Genomic DNA, 22,812 nt, shown 5'->3' on the forward strand with positions numbered 1-22,812 from the left:
GTATAGGGTCACATTCACGTGCACCCTGCATTAGAATTTTTGTATGGCCAGGGTGGCTACCTTTGTGCTTTTAATAGATACTAAACTTTATAATACTTTATACTGTGCCAATAATGACAATTGTTCCAGTCACTATCATGATTCTCTGGTCCTTATAATGGCAGATAAGGACCATGGAATCATGATGATAACTGCAACAATCGTCTTTATTGGAATATAAAGTTTAGTATATGAACAACTGAGAAATAATTTTGTAGAATTAACCTGCAGAAACATAAAGAGCTCCTCCAAAGCAAAGGAACTGCCTTGTGAATAGTTCTTTGCCATTCTTCATATCAAAGATCATATAAAATATCTATTAAAAACACAAAAGTAGCCACCCTGACTATACATAAATTCTAATGCAGGCAGTAACTTTATTAGAAAAACTCACAATTACAATAGCACATCAGGTGGTTCAAAAGTTGCTCATCAGAAAACATAATGTGGTTGAAAGTTAACAAGAAGATACATAATTGTTTGGAGAAACTTCAAGGAGACAGTAACTTCTCCTATTTTAGCTGTTCACTTCTGTCTACTCCTGGGAATTCAGACAGTTGGTCTGCACAATTGGATTGTGAACGTTGACAACATGCAGTACTAGCCAGATAACTTTATCTCTTTAAGGGTGCAGTCTTCATTCATTTAAGATTTCTTCCCACCCATAGACTTTCCATTAGTGTTGGAACTCATTGTTGGAATGTATTTTTATGCAACAACTACAGCAGTATTTAGCCAGTCGATGACAGTCAATGGTTACAGATTTGGATCAATGGTATATACTCTATGCTCTTTTGGTCTAAGGAGTTTCCTGTTTCCTGTTACATGAGCAGTAAGGCACATGGTGACTGTACTCTTTGTTTGCTCTATGTGGTGCTTTTATACAGAATTTCTAACAATTAGCAGTTCTAAATGCAAAGCATGTTGCATTTTTGTTAAAGTGGTTTTAATTAAAAAAAATAATTTTATTTTAATTTAAAACCAGATTATTTTAAACTGGTTTAGGCAGTTTAGAGTCCCAGGGATTTCTCCATCTCTAGGCCCAATTTAAAGCAGAAACAAACCAACCAAAAAATTGAAGAGGCAGGGAAAATTATAATGTATGCTTTTATTATCATTTTCTGTATTCCTGGTTTTTCCAGAACTCTAATCAGAGGAGGGTTGCAAACTGGAGAAATTACAAATTAAGGCTGTCTACGGGCCTGCTTGATGCCATAATGTGTTTTCTTCCCCATCAGTGAACCTGTAGCACTGACAATTTTTGATGGTTGCAGGAAATATAGAATCAAAGCTTAGGAACAGTAGATGCTTGACGTACCAAAGAAATATGGTCATACATATGAGATCTTTTAAAATGAAGTAGTAGCATAAACTCACAAAGCCACTTTTAATAACAACTGTCTGTTTCTTTTCCATTCCTTTTTGAAAAGGGCAACAGAAGGGCCCTATCTTTAGACAACCATGACTTATTGGTCATCCCGTTAGAGACAGTTCTTTACTAGATTCCTCAATCACTTGAACAATGGCAGAGCTAATGTACTATCTTCACTGAAAAGTTGGGACACATTCACAGATACAATTGGCTTGAAAATAGTGCATGGTGAACTTTATAGCACAGTAAAACATCAGCACAGGAAATGTTTTATGGTATCTTGTATTATAACATAAGCTGTTTTTATGATAATTTTTCTGTCAGAATAACAGAGTTGGAAGGGACTTTAGAGGTCTTCTAATGTAACCTCCCGCTCAAGCAGGAAATGCTATACCATTTCAAACAAATGACATAAAATGTTCTATAAAATTTGCCAAATTTTAGTACTAGGAGAATCATGGATTCTGGATTTTGGGTGCTTTTTGTAAGTTAGCCCATTAGAGGTATTTTGGTTCGAAAATTCTTGCCCTATGATGCATTGTTTCGCCAATGTTAAAGATTACAGAAATGAGAGTTTTAGTAGTACATATAGATTTTCCTGAGAGGATTTCCTTTCCAAATTGGGGTGGGATGCTAATAATCCTTTTCATTCTGTGGTTTATTTTTGTTTCCTCTAAAATGCTCTTAGATAGTTTGACATGTTTTGGCTGATATAACTTAATAATTTAGTTAGGCCAAATCAGCTTACTTCCCCCAATTCCTTCTGGCGCCAAACTCCTGGGACTACAGCTCCTAGAATTCCCAGTTAGTATTCTGGAAATTTTAGTCTGAAACATCTGGAAGTTGCCAGAATGGGGAAAGTGGCTGTAGTTCTCTGTTTATAATTCTCCTTTTGTTGACCTCCTTCTTAAAGTTGATTGTCACTGATCAGTCGGATTTTTGATGGCTTCTCAGAAGCACGATTCACATCTCTTGCTGCTGTCAGCCCTGACTTAATTGTGCTGTCCAACCAACCATGAATTTTGGTAATGTGCTCCCCTGCAAAGTAGATTCTGCCTACAGGTTGAGCGAGTGGTTCACTAAACTCTTGAAACTGGTAGGGAGTGAAGGCGGTTATAGAACCCATAGCATACTTATCCAGGCTCCATTTTTTAATCACTGAGGGGTAACAGAGGGCCTGGATCTCTTTCTTGGGCAGCTGATGGATGAATGAAAGGTCATTAATGACAATATCAGCAGCGCTCTTGATATCAAGAGCTTGAAAGAAATCGGCATCATCAGCAAGGACATAGGCCACAAGAACCCCAACACCACTAGTAAAGTTATGGTTAGGGTAGTAGATGAATCGGGATGGAAGATCAGTTGTGGACTTCCCACCATGAATGCCATCAGCCTCCCAAAACTTCTTAGTGCAAGTGAGGAAGATCTTGGTGCCACTTTTGTAGTGGATAGACCGCAAAGCGTGTGCTTTTTTTGGTGGAAGGGGTGGTTCAAAATTGATGCGACGGGTGGCCCTTGCCGTGGAGCACACAATGACATAATCAGCTGTCACATTTGACAAGGTCTTTACCGGGGTTTGATATTCCACTCTGACTTTCTCAGCATTCTGTTGTATCTTGATTACTCGGGCATTAAGATGCACACTTCCCGCAATGGCTTGATACATGGATATAGGCAACTGATCAAATCCACCAACAATTTCATCATATCTGCAAGACCAAAATGAGACAGAGGAAGTAAAAACCTGCTCTCCTAAAATTGGATAATGGTATTAGTGAATAAAAGGTCACAGGACAATGAAATGAAAACAGTTCTGGAAAGAGGTTGGCAGCAGATTTGATAGAAAGCAAAGAACATGCTTTATTTTTACTTTGACTTTGCTATCTATTATTTGTTATTTTTGCTTATCAGATTTGTTTGCCACCCATTTCACCACGAGGTGTCTCTGGGCGGCTTGCAATATTACAATATCTAGTGATACCATATCAGGGATCTCACCAGGAAGGACCATTAAACAAAAGATACTGCTAACATAATGCTTTTGTTTAATTCTTAGATAAGCAGACACCTGAAATATGAAATAAGTTTGATTTAAAAATGCCTTTCAAAATTATTGGCAATATCATTTTATCTATACAAATTTATCCCAGGAAAATATACACTGATAAAATATTTTTACATTTTTAACGTATTTTATGTAAACACATTTTACGTTTGAAAGAGAAGATGGCATTATCTCAAGTTGTCTACTCAGCAATAGCTGTCAAATATTATTCCGTAAATCTGAGAGGAGGGAGAATATAAAAAGGGAAATTTATACCTGAGCTGAAATGAACAATTTAGTTCTTATTGAGTTGTGTATAGTTTGGGTAAGCAAATATTATACAAGCCTTGATATAGAAACTGACTGTGTGAATGTTTGCAATACTAAGCAAAGTTTGCAAAATTCCGATACCTTTTTTGTCTATTTTAGAATTAATTGTGTTTTAATAAAATACAAAGAGTAATGGGTTAAGCCTTGCAGAATGATTTAACATGAAATGCTGTCTTTACAATCCAGAATGTTAGTCCCAAGGTTTGTTTTACAGAATGCTTCAAAAAGGATATCTGGCAACTGTTAACCTAATGGTTTAAACCAGGGGTCAGCAACCTGTGGCTCCGGAGCCGCATGAGGCTCTTTGGGCCCTCTGCTGTGGCTCCCTGTCAGGTGATCCCACCACTGGCTGGCCCCGCCCCTCGCCCTCCCCTTTCAGTCACTCCTCGCTTGGCCTGAGAAGGTAAGGGCGACAGTGGGGGATGGAGAAGTGGCCAGGGCAGAGAGTGGGGGAGAGAGAGACACATAGAAAGATACCGAGAGAGAGGGAGGGAGGGAGGGGAGAGAGAGATATGTCAAAATGATTTTGTGGTTCCTGGTGTTTTTTAACAACTGGTTCTCTGCCCTAAAGACTGGCTGGGTAGGCATGACTGGGGGGGATGTGGATGACTGGTGGAAGTGTGTGACATCGAATTGGCCATGCCCACCCAGGTTTTGTGGCTCCCGGTGTTTTCTTTTCTGTGGAAAACAGGTTCAAATGGCTCTTTGAGTATTTAAGGTTGCAGACCCCTGGTTTAAACTAATGCAGAGGAGACGTTACATATAGAACAAGTCCACACAAATGACAAACTACTTCATATGCCATTTCTAATTGATATAAAAATTAATATCTACCGATAATGTTACCATTACTGATAATTGCCATTTCTTGCAACTGCAATAGTACGTTAGCTTTGGTTTCAGTTGCCAGCTTGTGGTTTGGGTTAACCTATGCCCAACATAGCTATGCCATGACTTTATTTGGCAGCAAAGAGTTAAGAGTTTGTATACATTCCCACACCAATATAGGGAGGATTTGACTGTGACCGTGTATGTGCTTGCCCTCCCGAAGATTTCTTATCTCCAGTTCCTTGCAGATTCTCATGGATCCTTCAATGGATAAACAAGGGTTTCATCTTTAAATTGGGACAATGATGAGGAAGTCATCTAATCCAAGTGATACAGGTTTGCTTACCTTTTTTCCTTAGAGAAGATATCACTTTTCAGGCTCTCAATAAAAGATACGTAATAGCCAGAATCTTGATTCAGTAAGTCTCCAATCATATCTACAGCTCCGCGGCTCAGATTTCCTTCTTTAATTAGATACTCCTGTTTGGGGAGAGAAATCCTTAAATTCGTCTGCAATACATTGTTCAAAAACATCATTTCAGAGCAAGGAGCTTGATTTCAGATTGAAACTGGTGGGCTGCAAATCGGACAAATTCTTCTAATTCTGAGGAGATGTTGAGTTAGAGGTTTAAGCACAAAGCAGAATCATTCTGTTATTGTTCCACTTAATGACCTCCGGGGGAATAATCTGTCTCTTAAATAACTTCCATTTTGTTGAAAGCAATTTACGGATAATCCTCGACTGACGACCACAATTGAACCCAAAATTTCTGTTGTTAAGCAAGTCAATTGTTAAATGGGTTTCCCCCCATATTACGACCTTTCTTGTCACAGTTGTTAAGTGAATCACTGCAGTTGTTAAGTGAATCTGGTTTTCCCATTGACTTTGATTGTGAGAAGGTCGCAAAAGGTGATTTACATCACTCTGACACACTGCAACCATCATAAATAGGAGTCAGTTGCCGTGTGTCTGAATTTTGCTCACATGACCACAGAGATGCTACGGTCATAAGTGTGAAAAACAATCATAAGTCACTCTTTCCACTGCTGTTGTAACTTCAAACAGTCACTAAACAAACTGTTTTATGTTGAGGACCAGAGGTGGTATTCAGTATGTTCTGACCAGTTCTGGAGAACCGGTAGTGGAAATTTTGAGTAGTTCGGAGAACCGATAAATACCACCTCTGATTGGCCCCACCCCCATCTATCTCTGCCTCCCGAGTCCCAGCTGATCGGGAGGGAAAGGGGACTTTGCACTAACCTTCCCCTGGAGTGGGGAGGGAATGGAGATTTTACAGTATCTTCTCCCTGCCACACCCACTAAGCCACGCCCACCAAGCCAAGCCACACCATGCCCACCAAGCCACACCCACAGATTCAGTAGTAAAATTTTTGAATCCCACCACTGTTGAGGACTACCTTTACATTATGTTCAGGAAAGGGGATAAAGCTTGAGATGATATGACCAACGCCTGGGGAAATCTCAAGCAGGGTTATAATAGGAAGGTAGTCTATATTTTAAATTTTGTTGTTATGCGTCCATGTATATGCCTGCATTTCACTACTTTAACTTTGCATATATACGTTTAATTTAATGATGCACTCATGAAAGTGTATATGCCTATTAAGATCTACCCACAAAAAAGAAAGTATTGGCCATTTTGACCCAGAATTTGGGAGGACAAAACAGAAGGGGATTGTTCAGTCAGTGAGTCAACATGGTAGCCTGCTATTTAAACTAATTATATTCCATCTCATTCATTAAATATAATATGGCCACCCTCTCCATTAGACCAAATCCTTTACAAACTGTAGTCCAAGTGTCTCAGTCCAGACAGAATGCTTGTTAGCCAGTTTAGAGATAAGCCAGCATGAGCAAAGAAAAGTTAAGCATGTAATGTAATTACTATATGTCCTAAAACGAAAATCTGGTACTTCTGTGATGCCCTTAATGACTTTTTTGTTGTGCTTTACTACATTTGTCATCAACTGTGATGCTTTATGGCAAGCATGTTGTAATTAGAATTCAAATTGATTTGGGGAGTCTCAAGTTCTCACTCACCACTTCAAGAACTTAGTTCAAATAGGCCAAACAGGCATTATCTCTGGCTGTGTCTGAGTCAGGCTTGGATTCTTTTTAAGAAGGCCATTGTGTGGCTTTAGGGGAGACACAATCACTTGCCATCAATCCTGCATGACAAAGAGGTCCCTCCAACCTGTGTTTTTATTTATTTATTTATTTATTGGTTCGATTTATATGCCGCCCTTCTCCGGAGACTCAGGGCGGCTTACAATGCGTTAAGCAATAGCCTTCATACTTTTGTATATACCTGCTTAGTAGGGCTTTCGGCCTCCCCTAAGCGGTGTTCTTTTTTATGCAAAGTCAGCTTATTGCCCCCACAATCCGGGTCCTCATTTTACCTACTTCGGAAGGATGGAAGGCTGAGTCAACCTTGAGCCTGGTGAGATTCGAACTTGCAGTAATTGCAGGCAGCTGGCAGCTAAGTGCTACTTAACAGCACTTTAGTCCACTACTCCACCAGGCTCCTTCTTTTACTACAGGTGTGTTGCATGTGCAAAATAAAAACCTCATCAAAATACTGGTGGATCTTCAAATGACACCATTGTCATTGACTGCCATCTTGCCCTTTGGATCACAATCCATTTTAGTATTTGAAACTCTCAGGCTCAGTAAGTAATTTGTCTCATATTCTAATAATACTGTAAGAAGAACATGATAATACATCTTAAAGATGACTCGCCAGGAGTGGGCTGCTGAGGGTTCGCAGAGGTTCAGAAAAACCTCTAGCTAAGATTCTGTGCAGTTCGGAGAACACCCAAATCCCACTCCTGGGTGGCCCTGCCCAGCCCTGCCCCGCCCACCCCTCCCAGGAGTCCCAACGCGGCCCATTTTGGATGCAGGTAAGTGCAGGGTGCGCATAGAGGCTCAGGGAGGGTGAAAAACGGGCCTACCGGAAGTATGGGAAGGCTGGAAACAGGCCAGTTTCTGGCCTCCAAAGGGCCTCCAAAGCCTGGGGAGGCCATTTTTGCCCTCCCAGAGGCTCAAAGAGAGCTTCCAGAGTCCAGGGAGGGCAAAAACGCCCCCCCCCCCGGTGGTGCAGGAGGTTGAATAGGCAATGCCCACTATGGCCACGCCCACCTAGCAATGAGGCAGAGAATCCCTTGCTAAAATTTTTGAAGCCCCCCCCCAATCCCCCCCCCCCAAACTGTACTGTTTGGAGACTTGGTTTCAGGGCACAATCCAAATACCTTCGTTGAGTAGGTGTCATATTTATTTATTATGTAGCTGCAGTTAGTCCTTTTCAATTCTTCTATAACCTGAGAATGATTTGGAAAGGAGAAAAGAGACATAGGAGAAGGAAAAGGAAATATTTCGTTAAAAATGTATTACATCAAACCAAAGAAAAAAGCCCCACCTAAAAAGGACAAATGTAGACTCAATATTGATAGATTATTATACTGTACAGATTAGAACTAGGTTTATGATAAATGGGAAAAATTATTAAAATCAGTATGGTATAATAAAACTATATTGGCTTAACATAACATTGTTTAAAAACATTTTTAACTGGTTTGTCATTTTAAATTGGGGCCAAATTAATATATATCCTTTTAATTGTTTTTAATGTTTGTATTGTATGTTTTTAGCTGGCTGTACACCGCCCTGAGTCCCTCGGGAGAAGGTGCGGTATATAAATTCGAAATAAAATAAAATAAAATAAATAAATATAGCACTATAATGAAACTATGGCAGTCCCACACATACAGCCAAAAGTATGGATCCAATATGATGATAACAGCTTTGTTATAATAAAAAAGGAACAAGTAGAGAATGCACATGAAACAATCAACAACATATTCCAAGGAATAAAATTCACATGGGGAGAAAAAACAATATGTTGCTACCCAGGGGTGAAATTCAAAATTTTTCCCTACCTGTTCTATGGGCGTGGCTTGGTGGGCGTGGCAGGGGAAGGATACTGCAAAATTATTTATTTATTTATTTATTTATTTATTTATTTATTTATTTATTATTCGAATTTCTATACCGCCCTTCTCCTTTCGGACTCAGGGCGGTGAACAGCCAAAATAAAAAACATTTATACATAAATACGATTAAAAATAGATTTAAAATAATTAAATTTGGCCCAGAGTTTAAAATTTATCAATTTAAAATCCATATCAAAATTTAAAACCAACCATAAAATCATAAAATCAAGAGAGACCGGCTAACTGAAAGAGATGAGTTTTTAGGGCCCGACGAAAGGTCCGGAGGTCGGAGATCACTCGTATCTCTGGGGGTAGATTGTTCCAAATCCCCATTCCCTCCCCACTCGTGGGAGAAGGATATTGCAAAATCTCCATCCCCACTCCACTCTGGAGCCAGCCAGAGGTGGTATTTGCCGGTTCTCCGAACTACTCAAAATTTCCACTACCTGCTGAATTTCACCCCTGTTGCTACCCTTCCTGGATATCCTCAACAGCACAGGAAACGATGACTAATTAGAAACCCAAGTCTATTGAAAAACAACCGATACCAAACAAGTGATCCATTATTACAGTAACAATCTAACCTCCCATAAGAAAAGCTGTGCAAAAACACTGCAGCAACCTTGAACATTGGGAAAATGAACCACCTTCCAACAAAATGGATAATTGTGCAATTTTATCAAAAAGTGCCTGACCACTCAACCCACCACAGCACAACTGACATAAGCTGTGAAAAGAATAACACTACCATACACCAATAATATCTCAGAAAAAGCCAACAGACTATTACAACCACATGACATTGCAATAGCACACAAGCCAACTTGTGCTTGTTTGGCCCTCCAAAACCATCCTAAATAAAGCAAAAGATCCAGTAATCCAAGAACAAAAAACAGGTGTCATCTACAACTTACATTGTAAGGACTGTTACAGCCAATGTGTAGGACATACAGTCAGGAGACTAGCAGAGCGCATCCATGAATGCCAACTAGCAATCTCCTTAATCTTAATAGACTGACTCAGTCATATTTTCAACTAGGAAACTGTGAGCATCCTCGACCAAACTAAATCCAAAAATGCTAGGGAATTCCTGGAAGATTGGCATTCTACAAATCAGCCATCAATAGACACATAGACTTAAATCACATTTACACAGTGATGGGATTCAGCCAGTTCGCACCACTTCGGGAGAACCGGTTGTTAACTTTCTGAGCAATTTGGCAAACTGGTTGTTGGAAGAAATCATTAGGGCAGAGAACCAGTTGTTAAATTACTTGAATCCCACCACTGCATTTACATACCATTCAAATAAAAAACCTGAAAAGGAAATCAAAAAGACCAGAACATATCCTGTCCATCAACCAACACCCAGATAAGTAAGTAATGATACCAGACAAACAATCAAGCAGGAAAAAAAATAAACTAATCAAGGAGGAAACCACAGTTTCACCAGTACTGGCAGGACACAGTATTGTATGTAAACAGGGAGCAAACCACACAATCATTAGCACTGATGATATTACCGAGTCAGGTAATGATGCAAGCAAACAAGCAAGCTTAGAAAAGATCAAGGTTCCCACAAAGCTTTTACAGGTAGTCCTTAGTTAACAATTCCACTATTTAGTGACCATTCAAACTTACAGTGAAAGTTTGAATGGTCACTAAAATGCTGAAAAAGAAGGTTTGCAATAGGTCCTTACATTGGCCACAGCATCCTTGGATCACATTACCATGATTTGGGCATTTGGCACCCAGTGATCATTTATGACAGTTGCAGTGTCACTGCGTTATTTTATTTACCAGCTGAACTCATCATTTCTGGACTATCTGACTTTCCGTACCTTGCCAAGAATTGTTATCAAAAGCTACTACGCATGTCCATCCACCCACATTCCTTCACACACTCTTTCCTTTGTTCTCCTGCCAGAGAGGTCCGGCTGGACCAGCAGGAGATCTCGCTTGCCAAAATGTAACAATTAACTTTTTCTTAGTTAGTGAGGTGTTTTATTTTCTTTATAACAAATAAATGAGTTTTATTAGAAACCTTTCTTCGCGTTTCTTTTCAAAATATTGCAACAAGGAGGAGCCACGATCCATCCTCTAATTAAACCAGGGTAATTAGTCCCAGAGCCAAAGATGGGATTAATAAATGCCCTGACATCTGGTAGCAGAGGATGGTTGATTTATGGCTTTTTTCCTTGTTTTGTTATTTCTGATAAGAGCGCATAGGCAATTAGTTTTTAGCTACTGAGGTAGGCTAATTATTTTTGCTAAAATGCCGAAACAGAAAAAAAAAGGCAAAATGAAACTAAGACCACTCTTCGTAAATGATTTGATTGATTTTTCCAACGAAGAGGTGGCAGACAGGAGGTTTCCAGATTTCCAGCCCCTTACTACAGCCACATGCCTGGAACAAGAAAGCCGTGGGAACAGAAATGGAGACAGATAAGACAGAAGCCTTTTTTGAAGGAGAAGCACTACGACTGAGGTCAGTAACTCCCCCTTCTAATTATGCCAGCTCTCAACCTGTCTTCCCAGAACCTTCTGAATTTGTAACGCTTGATGCAAGGCTAAAGCAAACTGCCGAGCAAAATTACTCCCACACAGAGAGAGAAACAATTCATTATTCTCCTCGAAGCTCTAAGCTCACCCTGGATGAGCTGGCTATGAAAGCCTATCGTGACCGTATAAAACTCTATGAACAGCAGCTATCCCAGGCAAAAATGGCTATATCTATGCTTGAGCAAGATAAGGGAGATAACTTAAATTTTTCAAAAAGCGCCATATTGCCTTCTTCTCCGGAGCCAAAGACACTCCCCCTGGTGGATTTTGTGTCAGGCCAATTAAGGCAAAGAGCACTGCATACGTCACATGAAAGTCTCCCTGATCAAGTTACATATAAACCGGCCACGCAATCATTTCTTGTAACTGCAAAACTGCCCGAAGCTAAAGGTGCAGCACCATCTGCTGGCAAAAGTAATTTACTACAGGAAGCTGAAATGCCACTAGTGTTTCCACAGGCCCAAACTCAAACACCCCCTGGCGGTGTTGGTGTCTTTTTAGATGAAACACAGGCACGCTTTATGCAGCAAAGGCAAATGATTGCATCTCCAGCAGGTCATGCCAATATTGCAGATCAAGCACAAATGGCAACTGGAATACAGCAGATTCCAGTGCATCAGCCACAGCAGCTACAAATGCCTGCATATGTGCCCCAGCCACAAGTGCAAATAGGGCCACCTCCTGGCCCACCTCCAATGGCACAACCAAGACCATTTTTAGGTCCACAACAGGCACAGCAAATACCACAGGCATTTCTGCCAGCACAGCCAGCATACCAAGTGCAGGCTCCTTACCAGGCATTTTCTGTCTCTCCACTAACTGGTGAGTCAAAACTAAAAATGTCAGGACACAATTACAAAGCCTGGGTCAGTGAGATTACACTATTGCTTCTTAGAGAAGGCACCCACTGCATGGTATTTAATCCTCCTGCTCAACCTTGGACTTATGCAATAAGAGATTTAGAGATAAGGGCTCGCACAACATTATTGATGTCCATGGATACTGAACTGCAGGTCACTTTTCCACCAAACACAACAGCCCGACAAATTTGGGCTGAATTGGAAAATTGCTACAGGCCTATCTCAATTGAATCTTCATGTTTACTCATGTCTGAACTCCACGGTTCGAGATTGAAACCTGGTGAACAAATTGGAGGACATTTGACCAAACTGAAAGGACTGAGAACAGAATTGAGAGAAAGAGGCCATAACATTGAAGATATTCAAATGATCAGCATCATTATTAACTCTTTGAATTATGAATGGAAAGATGCTGTTACAAAAATTAACCAAGTCCCTATTGCTCAACGCACAGTGGACAATGTCTGTAGATTTTTAATTGAAGAAGAGGCATTCATGTTGGCCACGCCACACTTGAGAGGACCACCCGCATCAAGAGCTCCAGCTAGACGCCCCTTCCGAGGAAGGACCTATGCTCCTAGGATGCCAAGATGCTACACCTGCGATCGTGTGGGACATGCCACCCGGGATTGTCCCCAACGAGTTCCAGCTCCCGTCACATACCAGCCCAGAGGAACAGATTCCAGAGGCAGAGGCAGAGGCGGAAGAGAAGGTCGTCGTGGTCCCCGGCGTGATCCACAAACTCCACTCGCCACGTTGGCTTTAACCAATGATCCACAACCTCAACCAGAGTACGACAGACGACTCCTGTGGACTTTGGACAGTGGTGCAGCATTGCACGTTACCTACAGAAAGGAACTTTTCACAGAAATGCACGAGCCTGAACCAGAACTACGTGAACTTTATTCTTTTTCAAATCATCCTTGTCAGGTCAAAGGAAAAGGAACTGTTTATGTTGAAGAGCTCGATGCATTCATTCCTGATGTTTATTACATACCAACAGCAACCAGTAATTTGCTTAGTCAGTGTCACTTGTCTAGAATGTTAAAATTCCAAGTTCACCACCTTGAAAAAGCAAGTTACATAGTTAAAGATGGAGATATTGTTGCTGAAACCATATTAATTGGTGGTGTTTATTACTTAAAGCCAAAGCCTAAAACACAAACACAGGCAAGTATGCAAACTCCAAAAAGGGAACGCACAGGCCCAGAGAGAGATGCTCCAGAGAGAGATCCTGTTGCTATTCCTAAGGCTCCTAGAGCCAACAAAAAGAGAGTTGGTAAACAGGTTGCTCAGAGCAAGCCTGAGGTTCCGCATAAAAATGTTAATGTTGAGAATTCACTAACAGGTAAACCTTTGCATTCCAGGTGTATCCACTAATGGCATAGAAGATTGGGGCATGCCAGTTTCCGTGTTCTTAGGAAGATGCCGGAGTTCGCAAAAGGTTTGGATCTAAAGGGGTGTAAGGTGTTTTTGGATTGTGCTGTATGCAAAAAGGCCAAATCCAAAGCAGCAGCCATTCCCAAACACGCTGCACGCCTGTCAACACGCATTTTTGATTTGGTTCACATTGACATAGTTGGTCCTTTCCCGCCATCATTTGGTGGTAGAAAATATTTTCTAACAATTGTTGATAATTACTCTAGATATGGATATGTATATCCTATGAAAAAAAAATCAGAGACTTTTCAGATCTTTAAAGACTTTGCAACCCTTGTTTCTACCCAACACCAAGTTCGCATCGCCAGAATCCAGAGTGATCGTGGTGCCGAATTCATGTCTCAGCGTTTCCAGGACTGGATGCATAAGAATAGAATTATTCATCAGACTTCACCCCCTGACATACCGGCTCACAACGGAGAGGTACTGCAAACCATGATGCGTTGTCTCCTAGAAGACGCCAATCTTGATATGATATACTGGGGTGAAGCTATCAAGTATGCAAATTACATTGTCAACCGTACTTGGAGCAGTGTAATAAATCAGACTCCTTTCTTCATGTTGTATGGCTACAAGCCTGATCTTAAAAACATCCATATTTTTGGTTCATATGCTATGGTGAACGTTCCCTTAGCTCAAAGAAGAAAAGGAAGTCCAGCAGCAAAGAGACTGAGATTTATGGGTATTGATGATAACTCAAAATGGAGCAGATTTATTGACTCTAAACATGCAATTGTGATTTCCCAATCTGCTAATTTTGAGGAAGACATTGACTGGTCCAGGATTCATTCCAATGATCCTGGAGTTTACTTTCCCAGAGATGATACTGCTGATGCCACGCAGATTGATGATCAAGATTCCACTGATTCTTCTCAACCCGATGTTCTGTCTTCGCAAGCCGCGGATGCTGATGCTAGCGACGAAAGTGAGGACGAGGATGAAGCAGAAGAAGACTGGACAGTTGTCCCGAGACGTTCCAAGAGGGCCACAAAAGGAATCCCTCCACAATGATATTCTTGGCAACTGACAAAAGCACCCTTGCCTTTGATTTGCAATGTTACACTTCCACCTGATAATTTCACGCAAATCAAGCAGCTCCCTGATTCAGAGCAAGACAAATGGTATGAAGCAATGCAGGTTGAAATGGACAGTCTAAAGAAACTTAAAGTATTTACACCTGCAAAACCTCTAGCAAACAAAAAGGTCATTGGCACTCGATGGGTCTACAGAATCAAAAAGAAACCAAATGGTGAGTCACTGTACAAAGTCAGACTTGTAGCTCAGGGTTTCGCTCAACGTTATCCTGAGGACTACACAAATACCTACTCACCGACAGTCAGAACTGAGAGTGTAAAAATTGCTTTAGCAACTGCAACTATCCTTGGTTTAGAAGTTTTCCAGTTTGATGTTGACACGGCTTATCTACATGCAGACCTAGATGAAGAGATCTATGTGAAAAGTCCTCCAGGATTCCGACAGCAAGAAGGGGATACCTGGTTCCTAAACAAAAGTCTCTATGGTCTGAAACAATCTGGTTTAATGTGGTATTTATGTCTTACTGACAAACTAAATTCAATGGGCTTTATTAAGTCCGAAACTGATGAGTGCGTGTTCACAAAAAGATCTAACAATGCATATGAGATAGTTCTTGTTTATGTTGATGATATTGTTTATATTGGTCCAAATAAGCAAATGAGTGAAATTTTTGCCAAAGCTTTGCAGAGATACTTCACATTGAAATCATTAGGTCATATTAGCACTTATTTAGGTGTTCAGATTGAAAAGACACAGAAGGGGTTTAGTCTTTCACAAGAAGATAAAATTGAACAAATTTTGCATCATTGCAACATGAAAGATGCTAACAAAACAAAGACACCCATGCAAACAGATTTTCACAACTTGACACAAGAAGAAAGTCCTGAGTTCGAGGATCAAACACTTTATCGTTCAGTCATTGGGTCACTATTATACATTAGTAGTTGGACCAGACCCGACATTGCACTTAATGTTAATCTCTTATCTTGACACGTAGGTAAGGCAAAACAGTTTCATTGGACATGCATTAAGAAATTATTGAGATACCTAAAATACACTAAACATTTGAAATTATTGTTAGAACCAACACATACTGATTATGCAGAATTATGTTGTTATGCAGATTCTGATTGGGCAAGTGATAAGAAATCACGTAAAAGTACTTCAGGTTATATGATGTTCTTAAATGGATGTCCTGTTTATTGGCAAGTACGTAAACAGAATTTTGTTTCTTGTTCATCTACTGAAGCTGAATATGCTTGTGTTTCAGATGCATGTAATTCTCTAACTTGGTTTGATGCTTTAGTCACAGATATCTGGACACACCCGATCCGACCGATCACCGTGATGGAAGACAATGAATCGGTGGTTTATATTTCTGAATCTCATTTTACAGGTTCTAGGTCCAGACACATTGACATCCGTTATCAAAATATAAAACATTTAGTGAAAAAAGGTTTTGTCAAAATGCAATATGTATCTACACATGATCAAATTGCTGATATGCTCAACAAACCACTTCCAGCAGCTCAACATGACTATCTGCGTAAGAAGATGTGCCTTATTTGATGATGTACTGATATTCGCTCAACTGGCAAAGAAGGGGAATGTCACTGCGTTATTTTATTTACCAGCTGAACTCATCATTTCTGGACTATCTGACTTTCCGTACCTTGCCAAGAATTGTTATCAAAAGCTACTACGCATGTCCATCCACCCACATTCCTTCACACACTCTTTCCTTTGTTCTCCTGCCAGAGAGGTCCGGCTGGACCAGCAGGAGATCTCGCTTGCCAAAATGTAACAATTAACTTTTTCTTAGTTAGTGAGGTGTTTTATTTTCTTTATAACAAATAAATGAGTTTTATTAGAAACCTTTCTTCGCGTTTCTTTTCAAAATATTGCAACAAGGAGGAGCCACGATCCATCCTCTAATTAAACCAGGGTAATTAGTCCCAGAGCCAAAGATGGGATTAATAAATGCCCTGACATGCAGCACATAAGCCAATTAATACAGGTGGCAAATCCAAACTTATTCCATTCCATTCCATATTTATGTAAACATAGTTCATTAAGATAATTTGCTTTTCAATGTATCAAACTGAAACCCATTCAGAAAATGGATTAATTTAGCAAGTGGGCTGAGAGCTGTGCAAATACCATTGATGTCTGATTGAATAACTTTATCCACGTCTGGTCATCTTTTAATTTGCTGAGGCTACAAATACCAGATTGTATTGGCGTTGAGTGGCCGACCCCCTAACCTTTCTCTGTGAGTCTTGGAGATTGGTATGGCCAGCAGTTGCAGGAACATTCTGATCAGAAAAGGGAGATGAGTCTAGGAATTGCCTTTTTAATTGCTCCGAATGGCAATTAAATATTGCTCAGGGGGTATTTAGGATGCCATAAGCCTTCATATGGTAAGTGGGGTTGTATTTTCAAGAGACACCTAGGGCTAATGTTAAAAATCAGATAGGTGGAGTCTGATACCATCATTTCAGACTAACACATTTTATTAAAAGACATAAATCCATCAGATGCACGGAGTGGCTAGACTAGAGTTTCCCAACCTTTACAACCTTAAGAGGTGTAGAAATCCCAGGTGCTAAGGCCTTAGCTTCTGAATGCCATTTTTCTTAGTCCCACATTTGAAAGCTGGTTTTTAGGAATTACTCTGAAATAAAATGGTTTATTCTTAAGCAAGGATCTCTCAGAGCTTTCCTGAGCAAGATTTATTAAAAGAATGTAGTATTGATACATGCATTCTAGCAAGTATAACATTTGTTAAAATGAGAACCAATTTATTATTTTATTAGCAGTAATTTTACTTATTGTTCTGTTTATATACCACCTTTATTTTTGTACAGCTTAAGGTAGTATATTTAATGCTCACTCCTATTTTCCCACAACAACCTTGTGAAATGGGTTGGGTTAAGAGAGAGGGGTTGGCTGGGCCAAAATCAAGCAGACGGGCTATTCCTTCCTTGACTTTAGTTTATGCATTTGAAGTGAAATAAACAGCCCAGGATAATTCTTTCCTAGCAATAAACCTAGAGAAGCCAAAACAAGACCAGGTAAACTTCACCAAAGAAGAAACAATAGCCCAATCAAGGAACTATCAAGGAAGAACCATGCCAACCATGATTGCTGGGGCTAACTACATCTATTATCGGCCAACAAACTCCACTCTCCCCTTGCGGTGATCAGTTTTGTCTGGTAATAAAGCATCTGCAGGAAAACAATCAAGAATTGATTGCTGAGCACATTGTAAGGCGCCCTGAGTCTTCGGAGAAGGGCGGCATATAAATCAAATTAAAAAAAAAAAAAAAGAATTCAACAGCTATCATTTTGTCAAGATGGGAACCCTCCCTGCACATTAAAAAACAGGCAGAACCTCAATCACCCCATTATGGCCTTCATTTTGGCTTTTTTGACCGTACCCTGAGGACAGCTCTGGATGATAGAGAAACAAGTTTTGGACAATGCTTTTAGTACCTTTCGTCTATGTATGCTTGAAACAAGCCATAGCATAAATTTCCTGATTAAAGATAAATTTTATGACTTATCCCAACCTTTTTGAAGGACTCTCGATATAGCTGTGAAGCAGATTTGCCTTCTTCTGAGGGCTTCACAGGATATTTCAAGACGCTGGGGTCTTTTTTGACTTCCCATACTCTCTTCCTGATGTTTTTAATAAAATACCAGGCATTCTCATTTTCCTGGAAAAATTCGTTCAACCGGAGACCAAACTTTCTGATATATTCCCGGATAATTCTGGGGAGAGGAAAGGAGAAAACAGTGAAAATAAAAATAAAAATAGAATGATGTATAGTTCTGTGCACTGAAAAGTATCCGATTATCAGGAAAATTAACATGCAAATGTGAAGGTGAAATAATTGTTCTGGCATTATTTCTGGAGTATACACTATTGAAACAGCAACGTCTACGCTGGCTGGGGCATGTCATGAGAATGGCTGATGATCAGATTCCAAAAGATCTCCTGTATGGAGAATTAGTGCAGGGAAAGTACCTCAGAGGGAGACCACAGCAGCGATATAAGGATATCTGCAAGAGGGACCTAAAGCCCCTGGGAATGGACATTAACAACTGGGAAACCTTGACCTCCGATCCTTCAGCTTGAAGGCTAAAGACACAGCATGGCCTCCTCCAATTCTCCAATTCGAAGAGACACTTGTTCGGCAGGCTGAAGCAAAGAGGCAGTCCTAGAACCAGATTAACCAATTTTTTCCCTCCGTAAAAAAGAGCTACCAATTGAGAAGAGGGGAAGAAAACAGCACAGAAAAACAACAACAACTCTCAAATTGCTTGATAAACTCTTACAAGTCATTTGTCTTCCCAAAATCATTCGGGCTTATTTTTCTCCCATGAATGGATACTTGGAAGAAAGATAAAATCAAACAGAATGATTCCAATCCAAATTAAACTTGTTTTATTCTCAATTATTTGCCCTGGCTTTTAGGATGCTTTATTTTGACTTCCCTGTGGAGCCTACAGTCTTAGGATTTTCTACTAGTCTGCCATCTAAGTACTAAGCAATATCAGGTTGGACCTGCTTAGCTTTTTGAAAGCCAAGCTAGATATTTCCAGCTAATTTGTCCTCTTAATTCTGAAGGAAATTAGCTTAACCAACCCTGTGAATGCTCCAGCAGCAATACTCCATTCCATGCCTCATCACATTTATCCTGTTCACTCAGTATAAATTGCTGTAGGTTCTGTTGCCAAGTTTTAAATGGCTAATGAACTACCCTTACAAATATGTGGAATTTAATGCTGGATTCCCAGAATCTTAAAATAGCAATGTTGTTTTGGGACATACCTCCACGACCCTCCAGTCTTCTTGGTATGCAAAGAGAAGAGATAAGTAAACATGATCATCTCACATCTCACCTGTGTCTTCCAGGGAGACGCATGGGTCCCAGATTGACATACCAGCCTTCTATGTCATTTCGATAAGTGGTCACTCGTCCTCCCACACGTTCACTAGCTTCAAGAACCGTCACCTGGAGGCAAATAGGAAAGCCATGGCATCAATTTGACAATTGTTTCTTATTAAAACTTCTCTGCTCGGCTGCTTTGTGACTTATTTTGGGGAGATTTTTCTTCATAGCATGATTGATTTGGCTTTGAGATGTCAGTATTGTATGGCTGTTGGCACCTCTTCCCTTCCCTAACGTTCCTTACCACAAGTTGGCATTTTTCTATAGTACCTGCCAGTGGTGGGTTTCAATTTTTTTTACTACCGGTTCTGTGGGTGTGGCTCGGTGGGTGTGGCATGGCTTAGTGGGCGTGGCTTGGTGGGCATGGCAGGGGAAGGATACTGTAAAATCTCCATTTCCTCCCAATCAGCTGGGACTTGGGTGGCAGAGAATAGATTGGGGCGGGGCCAGTCAGAATTTTTACTACCGGTTCTCCGAACTACTCAAAATTTTTGCTACCGGTTTTCCAGAACTGGTCAGAACCTGCTGAAATCCACCTCTGGTACCTGCTGTTCTCAACATTTGACATCTTTCTTTTCTGACACCCAGAGACCTTTCTCACTATGTTCTTTGAGGCACCTTCCCCCAATAGAGTCCCAGCAGTTCAAATAGCAGAACCGCAATGTTGAAATGTATTATGCTTGACGATTATTGGAAGTTCTATCACACTGGATTTGCTTTCCACCCTTATTTTGTGCAGGGAACATTTTGTGTGAAATAGCATTTCATCTTCAGATATCTCACTTGAATGTGTCTTAGAATCTAAGGAGATCTATTCTTTGCAATCAAGAGGACTTTTTCTTTTCTTTGTCTTCATTGTTTTAATCTATTTAAACTTTATTTATTTATTTAAACTTTATTTTCTTTGTTTATTGAAAAGTATTCTAAACAGCATGATGACAGTTGCAGTCATTGTGCAATAGAAACTGAGTTTCGTCCTCCTGTGAAACTCATAGCCCCATATCAAGATAGATCTCTGCAGCCACGAAAACAGGTTCTATGCTAAAGCCTCAGATTCAGTCACAAGACTCTCCGCTTTGTTGTGGTCAGATCACTTTCTGGTCAAAATGTATTATCCTGCATCTCTGCTAGGTAGGATGCCCTATTTGAATGGTCTATGTCCATCTCAATGTCTAATGGATCTACAGCAGGGGTCTCCATCCTTGGCAACTTTAAGCCTGGCGGACTTCAACTCCCAGAATTTTTTGCTGGCTAGGGAATTCTGGGAGTTGAAGTCCACCAGGTTTAAAGATGTCAAGGTTGGAGACCCCGATCTACAGGGTTTCAAGAGGATGTTTGGGGATTATCCTGACAATCAGTTGGACAGCTTGGTCTTACAACTTGTGAATTCCTAGAGATGGGAGGGCAATGGAGAAGATTGCCCCTTCACAGTCTCTCTCCAGTTTCTTAGGCCAAGCAACTCTTTCGTTTTCTAGGTTCCTACAGGAATGAAGCAACTGAAGACATTCTTAGAGCATAAATAGCACAAAAGTAAAACTAGAGATTACTAAGTGTTTTTGAACCCACACTTGAGTCACTGCCACTAAGAACAGCAACTCATTAATACTTCTTTGTGCTTATTGCATTTGGAATTTTCTGATTGATAACCCATTCAGAGTGACCTAACTCCTTATTAAAAAATGTGGTTACAACAGGGCACCTGCAATGGCACATATAAGTTTGCAGGGATTTTTGCAGATAGTTGCTTGATTTTTATTCTTGGATGCCATTTGGACAAGATCAAGGGAAGGCAGCTTTTTGCGTTATGATTTGGGATAAATTTGAGCTTGTGGAACCCAAGGAAATGAACTGAGTTCTCTGTAGCATAAATTCTTCCATTTCTCAGCTAGATCCAGGACCTTCCTGGCTCTTGTAAGCAGCCAGGTGGGTATATAGGTGGCTGGATTTAGGAGGTAGTCAATGATTTATTGTGGGAAGTTATTATGCCATTGTTTTTAAACAGGGAGGTCGGTTTGAACTTCTCTCCTAAAGCAACTCCCTTGACTTGGCTATGTGTGATGACTTTTGCACTGTCTACCACCTTCCCATTGTGAGGAAGGTTGTTGAAAAGGATGAAGATATTAGTTATATAGGATCCTAGAGGAAGTGGATTATCTATATCCCTTTCAGCCGAGGTCTAGACTCGGGATTGTGATAGAAACAGGCTGGTTTGCTCTAAAGTATAATTTCTGGGACCTGGGAGGGGAGAATGCAGCTCTCATAATCCTAGTAGACCTTTCATTGGCTTTTGGTGCCATCATGTTATCCTTCTGGATTACCCAAGAGTTGGGACTAAGAGGCATCATTCTAAAGTAATTCTTCAATGGCTTACCTTATGTCCAGCCCCTGCAAGAACGTAGGCTGCACTAAGCCCAGCCATTCCTGCACCTACAACCACAACATGTTTTGGATTTGATGTCTGCTTCAGACCATTTCTGGCGATCTCTAGAAATTCTTCATAATCATCTTCTTCGAAGCATTCTTCTAGGGGGCTTCTGTCATCTGCACAGCTTCCCAAGGCAGCCAAGAATAGCATTGAGAAAATAACTGGATAAAACACATACAGAAATGGAATATGTATGAGGGTGGCATTTTCCTGGCTTTTCTTATTCTGGATTTATTGCCTCTTGCTCTGTTCATTTGTCCCATTCTTTTATGTGTGTCATTGAACCAACTTCTAACCAGAGTTCCTACACTACATCTAAACCGCAATAAAACAAGCAAAAATGGACACACAGTCATTCCTTCCGCTTCTCTGGTCACACAAAGGATCTGATAACAAATATGTCCTCTTCATCTTAACTCCTTAACATCTTCTTTTCTTGGCAACAGTGGGAAAGGGGTTACAACTTGAAGGGTTTTTGCTTCCCAATTTAGTCCACTATCCAAGGATTTTCTTATTGGATTCCTATTCAAATTCTTACTTGCTTAGTTTTTTTAAGATAATCCTTTCAAGTAGCTGTTATAACACTTAAAAAGAAATTAATCTGGCCTGAAAATGCTGCTCAAATAGATGTTAGTGCTTCCCCGGATATGTTTCCATTTGTGGACAACTCCCCTGTCATCTTTTCGGGTTTTTACTGGCAGATAGAAAAGACACGAAGAAAAAAGTGTGCTTCCAAAGTCTTTTCCTTTGTCTTTAGCCACAATATTTCTTAATAATTGGGTTACAGAAACAAAATCCATCCAGATGCTGTAAGACCAGGGATTTGCCTGTGATAGGCTTCTATCTTCCTTATGGAGGAAGGAACCAGGTTAAGGAAGGTTGGCATGGATGCTACGTCAGAGAAAAAG

At 40.3% G+C, this 22,812-nt stretch overlaps 1 protein-coding gene across 1 annotated transcript; it reads right to left on the reverse strand.

The window, feature by feature from the left end:
• Nucleotides 1–1,132: 1,132 nt before the first annotated feature.
• On the reverse strand, nt 1,133–22,078 carry LOC132709705 (L-amino-acid oxidase-like). The gene is made up of 6 exons (XM_060684198.2): nt 21,851–22,078; nt 19,430–19,542; nt 18,094–18,295; nt 7,884–7,952; nt 4,960–5,093; nt 1,133–3,120 (listed from the first exon to the last, which is right to left on the reverse strand). Exons 1-6 carry the CDS (start codon nt 22,052–22,054, stop codon nt 2,319–2,321), a joined length of 1,524 nt encoding a protein of 507 aa, XP_060540181.2. The 5' UTR covers nt 22,055–22,078; the 3' UTR covers nt 1,133–2,318.
• Nucleotides 22,079–22,812: the final 734 nt, after the last annotated feature.

Source organism: Pantherophis guttatus, chromosome 2 (genome assembly GCF_059756535.1).
Source record: "Pantherophis guttatus breed Tessera chromosome 2, ASM5975653v1, whole genome shotgun sequence".
Taxonomy (NCBI): domain Eukaryota; kingdom Metazoa; phylum Chordata; class Lepidosauria; order Squamata; family Colubridae; genus Pantherophis; species Pantherophis guttatus.

What these genes read in the sequence shown, in the direction of transcription:
- LOC132709705 (XM_060684198.2), bottom strand. Translation starts at nt 22,054, where the DNA reads ATGCTATTCTTGGCTGCCTTGGGAAGCTGTGCAGATGACAGAAGCCCC. An exon ending in ATCGAGAGTCCTTCAAAAAG is followed by an intron (nt 7,953 to 18,093) that starts GTTGGGATAAGT and finishes AATCATTCTCAG; the next exon opens with GTTATAGAAGAATTGAAAAG. An exon ending in ATCTTCTCTAAGGAAAAAAG is followed by an intron (nt 3,121 to 4,959) that starts GTAAGCAAACCT and finishes TTGGTCTTGCAG; the next exon opens with ATATGATGAAATTGTTGGTG.